This window comes from Notechis scutatus, chromosome 2 (assembly GCF_049901735.1).
Source record: "Notechis scutatus isolate UNSWTSFEM ecotype Mainland chromosome 2, rNotScu1.2, whole genome shotgun sequence".
Taxonomy (NCBI): domain Eukaryota; kingdom Metazoa; phylum Chordata; class Lepidosauria; order Squamata; family Elapidae; genus Notechis; species Notechis scutatus.
The window spans coordinates 91,298,411-91,310,754 of NC_142010.1; the positions used below are offsets into that span (position 1 = coordinate 91,298,411).

Genomic DNA, 12,344 nt, shown 5'->3' on the forward strand with positions numbered 1-12,344 from the left:
TTCAAAAATACCTCGACTACGTGTCAGAATGGTCAAACAAATGGCAACTTCAAATCTCAACAAATAAATGCTCTATCTTACATATTGCCAAAAAAAATCAAAAAATAAAATACAGCTGAATAGTCAAGACCTTGTTGATGACAAAAACTTTGTCAAGGACCTTGGAGTACTCATCTCAAATGATCTAAGTGCTAGAGCCCACTGTAACTACATAGCCAAAAAGGCATTAAGAGTTGTTAACCCAATCCTAGGTAGCTTTTTCTCTGGTAATATCACACTATTAACTAGAACATACAAAACATTTGCTAGACCAATACTCGAATACAGCTCATCAGTCTGGAACCCGCATTACATATCTGATATTAATACAATTGAGAAAGTCCAGAAATATTTTACGAGAAGAACCCTCTACTACTCTATTCGTAGCAAAATACCTTATGCCACCAGACTTTAAATTTTAGACCTAGACAACCTAGAACTATGCCGCCTTCGGTTCTATCTAAGTATAGTATATAAAATCATACATTGCAATGTCCTACCTGTCAATGAATACTTCAGCTTCAACCAAAACAATACAAGAGCACTAAATAGATACAAACTAAAGACAAATCGCACCAAACTTGATTGCAAGAAATACGACTTCAGCAACAGAGTGGTCAATGTCTGGAATACTCTACCTGACTCTGTGGTTTTTTCCCCAAACCCCAAAAACTTTAACCTTAGACTGTCTACTATTGACTTCACCCCTTTCCTAAGAGGTCTGTAGGGGGTATGCATAAGCGCACCAACGTGCCTACCGTCCCTGTCCTATTGTTTCTTTTTTTTTCTTATTCGTATTCATTTCATGTATTTATAAACATGTTTATACTTATACCTGTTATCTAATAATTGTTTGACAAAACAAACAAACAAATAAATAAATAAAAATACTTCCATTCTTCTACAATATGAGGCTACAGCATAAATTGCCACAATTGCAGTTGTGCTCCAAAAATCCTTCATTAGAACTCCTGAGCAAAAGCAGCATATTAAGAAGAATTAGATAAATTCATGAAGGATAAGTCTCTCCATGGTTGTTGTTATGAGTATGTATTGGGGCTGTGCCATGTTCAGATTGAAAAAGTGGGGGGGAAGTCCTTCAGAGTATGCATGGATAAATGTAAACACTTGTTGGTAACTGCTTAAAGCAAGTTTGTCTGGGATTGTGCTACAGTTGAGGAAGTTACAGCTGGTTTAAAAAGCTGCCAACAAGTGTTATGTGAGTACTTCACTTGCTCCAAAGGAGTTCCCTGCTGCTTTGAATTTGAAACACTCCATAGCTCTACTGAACATTATTTCTACTGTCACAGGTGGTATACAGTATGTAATTATGGGTATCAAATGTCCTAACTTTTCTGAGGCTTGTAGGGTAAACTCTGTCTTTCTCAGTTAATCATTCAAGGACTTTCCTTCATATTAAGCCATGGAAAAACTCTTTAGGAGAGCCTTTTTAAAAGGGACATGATAACGAAAGGATGAAGATTGACAGAGGAGTGAAGTAGGTGGGAAAAGAAACTGTATTAATAAATACCTGTTAAAGAATTTACAGAATTCTGACAGCATAGTTACAGAATTACTGTTTCAATGTCCCTTCCTGCCCATTCATTTCAAGTTCTGATAACAGGCAATGGCTTTGAGTCTCTTAAATGTGAACTGGAGGACAGCACATTTCTATACCAGAAGGATTCCTCCACTCTTGGACTTTAAGACAGAAGGGGATTAATTTGGACATGAGCTACAGCAACATTATAAATGAGCAAAGGCAAAAAATGACAAGAACTTGAAAGGCCTTTGAATGAAAGGAGTCTTTCATCCCTTCATGTCCCACCTGCTCATAAGCTTATGAGACCTTTTCTAGAACCCAGTGCCAATGCATTAAATGAAGGATGAAATGCTGTACCTGTCCCGCTCCCTCATTAATAAAATTGCCTTATTCTTCAAACTTTTGTTCATCTGCCAGGCAGGAAAGTCAAGATGAAAAATGCAATAGTGGTAGTTCAAGAAATTGTTACTGAAAAGCCATGTAAGATCCAGTGCTGGCATATAGTTTCTTCTTCAGCTATGAAGTATTGACCAGGATATCGTGTGGGGAAGAACCCAAGTTCACGTGAAACTTATCAGGGCTTCCATCCCCATTCATCTGTTCTTTTTTTTTTTACTTGAACTAACTTTTGTGTCTGTTACTGGGTTGACTGAAGGGACTGAACTCTTAATTCTAAGAACTTCCTTTCTGCCCACAGTACTGGATCAGCTTCTTCCCGAGCTGAACATCCTGCTCAAACTCTTGGACCACGAATACCTGAGTGCCACCACAGTGGAGAAGAAAAACACAGTTTCAAATATCTTGCAAAAGCTACAGCCTCCTGCAGGTTAGGAAACTCTTGTCATATTTCATCACTGTGTTTTACCTTACTGTTATATTTTTCCCCTGTTTTGTACAACCGTAACTATAAAAAAATATGTTTGGCATCTTTTTCTTCCTCGATTGTGACATGTTTTGACTCCTGACATGTCCCAGCAGATGTCAGTCGTTTGTTTAGGTATTGAGGAATCACTGGAATGATTGCAACATTTTTCCAGTCGTTTGCCTCCAGTGACAGTTGACAGTGATCAGTTGCTTGGGCAGCAAGTCCTGTTTTGCTCTTTTAAAAGCAAATGCCTCAGAATGGTTTCCCAGAGGCAAAAGGCAAGTTGAGGCTTTGTTATCGAGTACTGTCCATGATGCCAGAGAGGTATAAAACTATATTTTTCATGAAAGATGTTAATTCAGGCAAATGAACTGTTCCTTTACAATCAGCTCTTCACATTCTCTAAAATCCAACTCTGTGAAATTGCTGTGAACACTAAACAAGGAGGCAAGTACCAACACATTACAGACATAAGGGCAGATTAAATGCTTGTCCTCCAGTGCTCTGCTCCTGCTCCAAATAGTTTTGATTGAGAGCAAGAATGAGCTGAATCCTTAGAGTAACCAAAGGATGCCTAAAACATCCTTTAGGTCTTGTGACTTCACAAATGAAACGTGTGTGTGTGTGTGTGTGTGTGTGTGTGTGTGTGTGTGTGTGTGTGTACAGGATCTCTGTCTTCTTTACAGGAACAGGAGATTGCAGGGAGGGTTCTACATCCCAGAAAGCTAAACAATTCTCTGAAGCAGCTTATCTCTAGTAACTTCTTCATATTTCCTCCCTCCCTCCTCATCTGTTTCCATTATGATTTTCATAATACAGGATCCTTGGTCCTTTGTTGTTTACAAGTACCTGACTCCCTCTGGTGGAGCATTCCATGCTAACGGACCCTTCCAGCTGACCTTGAGGAACAGAAATAAACAGGCATTAAACAATAGCTGGCAAGAGCTGACTGTTCTATTCTTTGAGCCATTTGAGCCTTACACACAGGGTTTCTTCATATTTATGATTGTTCCCAGTACAGGACAAATGAAATTGTAAGCTTTTCAGGGCAGATATTTGTCTACTTTTAATTTTTGGTACTGCATCTCATGCTTTCTCATGTCAGCCAATTGTCTTTTGGGAATTTGTGCAATTAGTTCTATATTAGTTTTTCCAGACAGGATGGGCTGTCTGTCATAATCCATGGAGTGTCTGCATCTCTGCGTGTATGTGACTTTATGTGGGCATGCTTGTGTATGTATGTGACTCTATATGTGTAGAACAGCAGAACCCACAGGTAGTGAAAATAGTGATATTATTTAACTTTGCTTTACTTGGCGAGGAATTGTTATTTTCTTTCCTGTGGAAATGTGTGTTTCCACTAGACTTCCTGCAGGCTGATTTCTGCTGAGACAGAAGATTTCCATAGGAAGAGCAAATGGTTTGCATTGTCTGATCAGAAGATTTCTTTTTTCTGTACTGTAGCAACACCCAGCATATATATTCTTCATAACTTTGGATCACTTGACGCAATTCTGAAATGGCCCTCTCTGAAAGAAAGTGATATCCCCTCATTCTTGCCTTATGCTTTTCAGATATCAATTCTTCCTGTTGAAGATAGGCGTGGCCTCTTTTGACTGTCTTTGAAGTTTGCATGAAATTGCTATTTAATTAGACTGGCTGAAGTTCTGGGAACCATAGATACACAAAGAGAAAAAGATAGCTGGAAATATAAATGCAGTATTTGTTCAGATATTGTGAATTTTACTGCTGCCTTATGAAATCATGATGCAAACAGGCAAGAAATTAATGCATTGAGCAAATCTGGATGGTCTCATATCTATTCTGTGAACTCAAGATGGCATATTCACATCTATGAATATAATTACAACTTAGGAACACAGTACAGATTTGAGGGATAGGGAATTCAGAATTCTGCAGGACTGAATACCTGTTACATTGGCTATTTTTTCCTCTAGATCTAGAACAGGAGTTTAAGCTGTTCTAGAAAATATTTATGTTCCATGGATACTCACCAGTTTTTATCTGTTAAAAGATCATACATGGCAAATGAATTTTCATAGAAAAAATGCTATCTTGTTACTGCTGATTGCTCCTTTAATATGTACAATATTGAGTATATTCTGGAGTCGTGCATTGCAGACCAATGAGACTCTGAAGAGTTTAGCTTCTTGCATAAAGGAAGCTAAAGTTGTTCTAGCAATGACTTGCAGCAGTGAGAGGGAAGGTCAAGTATTAAAAAATTGAATGTTATTTTTTGTGTATTTATTGTATCATTTCTACCTTTCAGGGAAAGATGTGAATTACATGTATATGAATACGACAGCACTGCATAATGGCACTAGTTTTGTGGAATCACTGTTTGAAACATTTGGTATGTACTGTAAATTGATGTGATTATATTGTCACCTATAGGTGTGATTATTTTGGTCCCATTCAGTACCTGAAGTAGAAGAGTAGTGGAAGTACTATAAGTGACAGAGAACCCACAAGGTATCAGAAAATCAGGAGGAGTCTAGTAGCACCTTTTCTGACTAAAACATTTTATTTAAAAACATATGCTTTCATGACCTGCAGTTCACTTCATCTCCAACAATTGATTGATTTGACATACATATACATATTGATTATTTACCTGTAGATTTTGACAAATTTAAATACTTACCATTTTGTTAGTATTGGATATAGGTTTGGGAGCAAATACATTTCCTCCATGCTTTAGTTCTAAAAGGTAATCGTTCTTTTGAATTGAGAGGAATTCCCTTATCTAGTCTGATTTTTTATTTCACAGTTAAGGTTGTATCCAACTTAATACTTACGAATTATAATTTACCCCAGTCCTAACATATCACAGAATCAACATAGATTGCCATCAACATAACTATCCAAGTCTCATCCAAGAAGCCTTTTGTTCTTCTTGATCACTCGTTTACTTCAGTAAGAGGACAGCTGACTCTCTCTTTGTGTATTCCTTTCTCTGTGTCCTATAGTGACTCAGAAGAAAGAGGCTACATAAATCTCATGCCCTCCCTGTACCTTGGTGGGCCCAAACATTAAGATCTGATGCAATAGTGAATATCCATGTTACTGTACTATTGAGTCTCTGGCCTCTAATCTTTTCTCAGACTGTGACTTGGGCAATCTTCAGGACATGCAAGAAGATGAAGGAGATGGTAAAGAAGGCATCAGCTTGGAGCTTTCAAGAAGTCAATCAGCTAAAAGTGTAAGTTCCACCAATTCTCAGTTCCTCATTCCATAACACATGAGAATGTTTTATAATCAGGACAAACACTGGTCATCTACTTCAGTGCTGTCCACCTCCATTTTTTCTAATTTGGAGCTCTCCAGAAACATTGGAATCATAGCTCACTATGCTGGTTGGCAACACCAGCACCTTTTATCCTAGCCGAACTGATGAGCACCAAGTTGAGGAAGGCTGGTTTATAGTGATTGACTGTGACATTTAAAGTTTTATATCTGAGACTTTCTTAGCTGATAGACTGAAGAGGCCACTTGTGGGCAAAAGAGGTTTGAACTCTGCAGAGGAGACATTTTCTATAGATTTTTATTTCTTTCGACCAGGCTTTTATAAGATGGGTCATGGTGGAATTCTCTTGGTACTTGATACTTGGGGTAGAGCTACATTGTAGATCTCTTCAGACAAGCAAAGAGACAGAAAGAAATGCTAAGAAGCAAAGAACTAAGGATCACATCATATCTGAAAAATTCTGCTTATTCTATGCTTGCAAGACACATAACTTGGACAGAAGCCATCAGAACACTTATTTCATCAGCTATTTTCAATGTTCTGATTAGATGATAACAGAAACAAAAATCCATTCCTTTTTTTATAGTCAAATTTATTTCACATAAAGACCTGATATGCAATCAGATGCAAATATAGTCATATGGAAGAACCATAATGAGATTGGAGATAAAAACCTCATTTTCTTCCCTTCAAGCCAGAAATAGTTGAAAAGAAGCATTGTTACACATGAAAACATACTCACTCTACTGAAGCAACAAATGTTTGCAAATGTTAGTATTACTTTCATCCAACAACTGTGGCAGGGTAAAAGAAATGTATGTCTATGCATTGTAGAGAAGCGAAGAATTATCTCTTATTTAGATTGAATAGTTCTTATTACTCAGAGCTAGATTAAACAATGGTCTACATAATAATTTCCCCTTGTTTCCAACTGATTGATCTAAGGTCACACACACACATCCAGCATAACACTATGGGCTCTTAAAGATATTTTATTATGCAACTGCTGTACATCATTCATAGAGTGATATTGGGGTAGGTTATCTACTCTAATATCCTTGAATTTTCCCATTGTTTCTTCTTTCTTTTTTTTTTCTACCTGAGAAAAATCAGTTAAAGTTAGAAAGCTAGATTGGGTAAGTAGATTAATGGGGTTCCCCCCATGGCCATTGAAACAGTGTTATCCACACTGACGCTATAGATACAAGAGCAGAGGGTAAATGGCTTGAACAAAGGCTTCTGAGCCCGAGGAAATTCTCTGCAGAAATTCCTCCATTTGGAAAATACATTCAGGGACAGATAATAACAGTGCAACATTCAACCCCATTTGAATACTGCATTCTTTTTTTCATAGGTTTCTGGAGAGCCACCTCCACCATTGCCCACGACGCCTCCTCCAGAAGATTATTATGAAGAAGCTCTGCCGTTGGGCCCAGGCAAAACTCCTGAGTACATTATATCTCACAGTAAGCCTTAAAGAGGGCCAGCTAAGGAAGGAAACAGCTGGTATTTTGGCACTCTCCTATCAGCTAGGAAAATAAAGGCTCCTCCCAGAGGTGTCTGGCAGCTGACAGGGTTATAATTGGTACGGGGGCGGGGGCGCGGGGGGGGGCAGGCTTTCCTGTCCTTTTCCTGGGTTTTTTTCAGCCTCCCCCATCTCTAGTTGGTCAGATGTCACAAGCAGTTGTTTGCTCAGACTTGCCTGGAAATGTATAGCAAATCTTGAGTGACAAGAAAGGGAAGGGCCTGCCTAAGAACAATGTCACTCTGTCTCTCCCGTAGCTTGTCTGAGAGATTAGGGGAAGGCAGAGAAAAGGGCCCAGCACCTGTTCTTGTTCTTGTAATCACTGAGCCCCCAGTGAAGCCATGTACAGGTCTAGCAACAAAAACAAGAAATTATAAGATTTCCTGCTGATGCAGCTGGTTCCTGGCATAAGTGTCCTAAGAAACACGAGGAAAAAGTAAGATCCTGTTACAAGGATTCTGGAAAGAAGACCCTCCTATATTAAAGTCAAGAAGGAGAGGCTGTTTCAATGTGGTTTGGGCTCTGGGACTCAGTCCCTGGGAATTCTGAATGAATGTGAAGAACAACCAAAGTAAAGCAGGTGACATACTGAGGTTGTTTGAAGGCAGAGTATGTGCTTTCTACTAATGGTTGCGGTAAGGAAAAGAATGTGAGAATAAGGGTCAGAAAGAAGTTGGGGATAAACAATTATGACTGGCACCCAATGAGCTCTGTTTTATATTATGTTTACTATAGTTTGTGATCTGCAGTATCCTTTTAGAGATGGGCAAGTAAAAGTAGGGAAAGGATTTGAAGTTATGACAGATAATTTATCAGTGAGATGGGTGGCATAGAAATTAAACCAAAAATGTCTCAAATTATTGTTAGTCTTTCTCCTGACTTATTGGTAATTAAAAACTTGTCTATATCCTTCAGAGTTGATTTACAGTGCACCTGTAAAGTCATACACCTTCCTGCAAAGTTTTTCTCACTGCTTAATTTGTACAATTTAAAATATTCCTTCTGCTTTCTGTACAGACAGCTCCAGTCCTCCCAATTCAATAGAGGATGGATACTATGAGGATGCAGATAGCAACTATCCTGTCACCAGAATAAATGGGGAGCAGAAAAACTCTTGTAAGTAGCACGGCAACTATATGTGTTGTCTACATCTGTTGCGGGAAGGGAATCATCCTGACTGCAGAAGACTCAGGCAATCAATACAATTTTATGGAAATATTATATTCTTGTATTTTTTGTTGTTAATTTTGTTACCATTAAGCTATTGTAACTTTAAGAAGAAAAGCCTCTTCTTATTTCTGTTGTTTTATTCTTAGCCATCTTGGATTTTAGGAAAGGACAAGTGTACAGCACCTCTGTATTTTCTTCCTTCTTGTCCTTCTACCCTTGAATTTCTCTCCCAGCTTTTCCATTGTTATTCCAATGCATCCTCAGTGTTATTGGATCTTTATCCACCACTAAAGAGATTAAGTCTCTCGCATGGCGTTTATTTGAAGCTGACTATTACTAATCACATGTATTCATTATTTAAAGTTCTTCCTTCCTCACAGTCTTGGAGATTTTATTATGTACCTAGCACTTTTCTTTATCACTTTTAGTAAATCAGCCTCTTAATCACTGAATCATATCAGGATGTTCCCTATGTAATTGTCTCTCTTTTGTCTGTATTGCCTTATTGGTTTAAAGTTTGCCTGTGTTCAAAAAATAAAAATAAAACCATGCATAGGGGAGATATGGCAAGGTAAACAGAAAGATCCCTGTGCTATGCTTCTCACAATTCCAGAATTTAAATCTAGTCTCATTACTTTTTGCTGTGTTTGCAAATTTCTGTAACAATACCATAATCCTCTTGTTTTGTTCTTTTTCCATCAATAGCTCTCCTTTCTATCCATCTAGGGCAGTCCAGGTGGCTTAACACAGGGGTCCCCAACCGCCGGTCCGCGGACCGGTACCGGGCAGCGGAACAAGCCTTACCGGGCCACTGGTTGCTGGGCGCCGCCATCTTTTTGGTAAAAAAGTGCTTCCGGTGAGCTTTTCCGGGTAGAAAGCCATTTCTACCGAAAAAGCTCACCGGGCGCTAAGCGCCGCCATCTTTTGGCGAAAAAGTGCTTCTGGTGACGTCACGGAAGCACTTTTTCGATCAAATGCGGCGCCCAGTTGACGCCGGTACCGGGCCGCGGCGCCGAGCTGATGCCGGAACCGGGCCGCGGCGTCGAAAAGGTTGGGGATCACTGGCTTAACACACACATATTAAACTATTCAAAACATCTACTGAAAAAGGTGTATTTTTTTTCTACACATGAGAATGTGGGAGCCAAATATTTTTCTCAAAATTAGTAGTTTGTATTTTGGAAGCAGTACTTGAGAAGGCTTGACCCAGGTGCCTCAAAAAGCAGCAGCATTTTTAAAAGTGACTTTTTTAAATGTGGCAGGTTGATAACAGGAGAGGCAATATAATTTATTTAAGCAAAACCAAATCAGTCATATCTTAGGACATCATATTTTGAGGATCTCTAACATGGCAGATAATAGATTATAATTGATTTGGCTTAAAGAGCCTTTCACATACTGTCCATCATGTGAGTTTTGAACCCTGGCATCTCCTTCCTGATTCACACCCAAATCTTTCTAGAGCTTCTGATTATTTGCCTTATCTATACATTGCCTAACCTTATCTGAGACCTCAAGAAGAGATTATGGTTGCTGGCCCACCAACACTTTCTAGAGCCCTATGCCAAGCTAGACATTGGTTCTACCAAGCCATTCTGTTCTAATTCACCATGCAAACCATTTTGAACACCATCACATAGACTTTAGCCCAAAGGGGGGGGGGGTTGGAGAATATAAATATTAGGAAGATATGTCTACTTGTCTAATTTCAGGTCTATTCTAAACAATAGCATCCTGGGCTATGCAAAAATTGAGGGTAAACCAAAGAAAGAGGCTGAATATATCTGGCCAGTTGCCTAATTCACTTGGTTCTTTTGCAATTATTTTCTCTCTAGTCTTTCCAGAAGCAAGGCTAACAACTCCCCCCCCCCCAAATGCTTACAATGGGTATTATTTCCATGTTGACCCTACCTCTGCTGTAGCCCCCCAGCTATTATACTTTACTCATTAACTGTTAAAACTATAAGTGATCAGTTCCTCCAAAATGAAGTTTGTTTCGAGCCTGCTCTATTCAGGGGTGGGATCCGACTGGTGTAACTACCGGTTCGGTGATTTTGCTGCACGCACATGAATTGTCATCAGCTTGATGCCTGGACAGCTGAGCAGTACTGCGTGCAGGTGCGCAGCATTTGGAAAAGCACTTTTTTCCTGCTTTTTCAACCGCAGCTGTGCCTCGCAAAGCAGCTAAGGTTGAAAAACCAGGAAATAAAGGTCAGGTAAGAGCTCAGGCGGGTGGGTGGGCCAAAACATCAGCAGACATAGAACTGGTTCTATGTTTGCTGCTCTTCAGAGCTACCGGTTCTACAGAGCTGGACAGAACTGGTAGAATCCCAACCCTGGCTCTAATCCTTGAGTGCATAAAAATTATAACCTTCATAATTTATCATCTCATATCTTATATGGCTTTATTCTTTTAAAATCTTCAAATTTTAGATATTTCTATGATGTGAAAAGGGAATGGATAATATAGGTTAGTTTTTTGCTTATGTGTATTATGTTCTAGTTTATATAGTACTCATATTTTTTATCTTAACAATTTCTTTAAAAATAGAACACATTTTCAGTTAAAAGTACACAATGATACAGATAGGAATATTGGAAGATATGGTTTGTTCAGAATATCAGTATTAATTTTTCATTACTGATTATATTACTACTTCAATTAATTACGTTCTGTTCTCTGTGCTCCTCTTATGTTTCTATAAAATAAAATTCTTCAGATTTATATCTGCTAATTAAAGTAATAAAATATTTTATAATATAAATAAGGCATTCTTACAAGAAATATGTTCTATTTAATTGAGAGTGGGATTTTGGTAGCATCTCCTATTTATACATGCAAAATTAATGTGTTATAGTTGCCATTCTCTTTTATTTTCATGATTTATATCTTACAATGTAAGAGTTCTGAAGCTAAGCATAGTTAAGGGCTTCATCATGTCTTAATCTTGCCTGCCAGATGCAATCCCTTAGATAACCAGCAAATCTGAAACATTTAGGACTTTGTTTCCAGAAAACAATAAGCAAGGATATGTTACAATACAAACATGGACCAGTTAGCAGGTTAGCATTTTTTCCATTCATGGGTAACCGATATGTTCAAAGTTTACATTCACAATATGTTTCATGGGAAACTCATATAGAAGTAATTGCAATTACTTTGGGGTGTAATCAAGGCACAGATAATTGAACGATTGTAGTTAATACATGAGATAAAACTCTTTGCCATTGCCATCATCAGAGGATCTAGAGACAAGGTCAAGAAACATTTTCAGACAATATGCTTGACCTTTCATAGAGTCATACAATCCAAACTCATCCCAATCCCTTTTCATTGCCCAACACAACCTCAACTTTAGCTGGATTTAATTTATCCTTGTTTTCACTTATTCCACTTTGTTATCAAAATTGGCAGCATTCAATAGTATGGTTAAGAACTTTCTTGGAATTAATATGGCAGGTTATCCATATGTAGTCATTGTTATCAGCATTTTTATCCTCTACTCTAAAGTCAGTGACCAGGTTATAGCCATTACAGCAACAATTCATGCTATTTCCAAAAGCTTATCGGAATCTGTCTGTTTGTTTATGCCTTTTCTTCAATTCTATAAAAATTATTTTGGTCAGAGGTTATCATACTTTACAGTAAAATGAACTTTGAATCATGGAAATGACCTGAACTGGTATATTTACTCTAGTCTGAAAGTTGATATGGTTTTTCCTCCCTAACCTTGACCAGAGGAATGAGGAAAATACAGGTAAAAGCCAAACTTTTATGAAACTCAGTACAACGCAGTACTGAGAAATGATAGCAAGTATGTGCCTGTTTAGATTATGAAAAATGAAGATTGTCTCACATTGAGACAGAATTCATATCTCCAAGTTGCTTCACTATGAATCCTAGTTGAACACATAACTATAGGTACTTTAAGAA

At 38.2% G+C, this 12,344-nt stretch overlaps 1 protein-coding gene across 2 annotated transcripts in view; it reads left to right on the forward strand.

Moving 5' to 3' along the window:
• AFAP1L1 (actin filament associated protein 1 like 1) overlaps positions 1–12,344 on the forward strand; it is a 94,909-nt gene that overhangs the window by 56,594 nt on the left and 25,971 nt on the right. For both annotated transcript variants that reach the window (XM_026688334.2, XM_087955462.1), the window contains exons 2-6: positions 2,280–2,408; positions 4,738–4,821; positions 5,573–5,670; positions 7,070–7,181; positions 8,258–8,356. In XM_026688334.2, the coding sequence (XP_026544119.1) occupies positions 2,280–2,408; positions 4,738–4,821; positions 5,573–5,670; positions 7,070–7,181; positions 8,258–8,356 (522 nt within the window). The remainder of the gene's footprint in view (positions 1–2,279; positions 2,409–4,737; positions 4,822–5,572; positions 5,671–7,069; positions 7,182–8,257; positions 8,357–12,344) is intronic.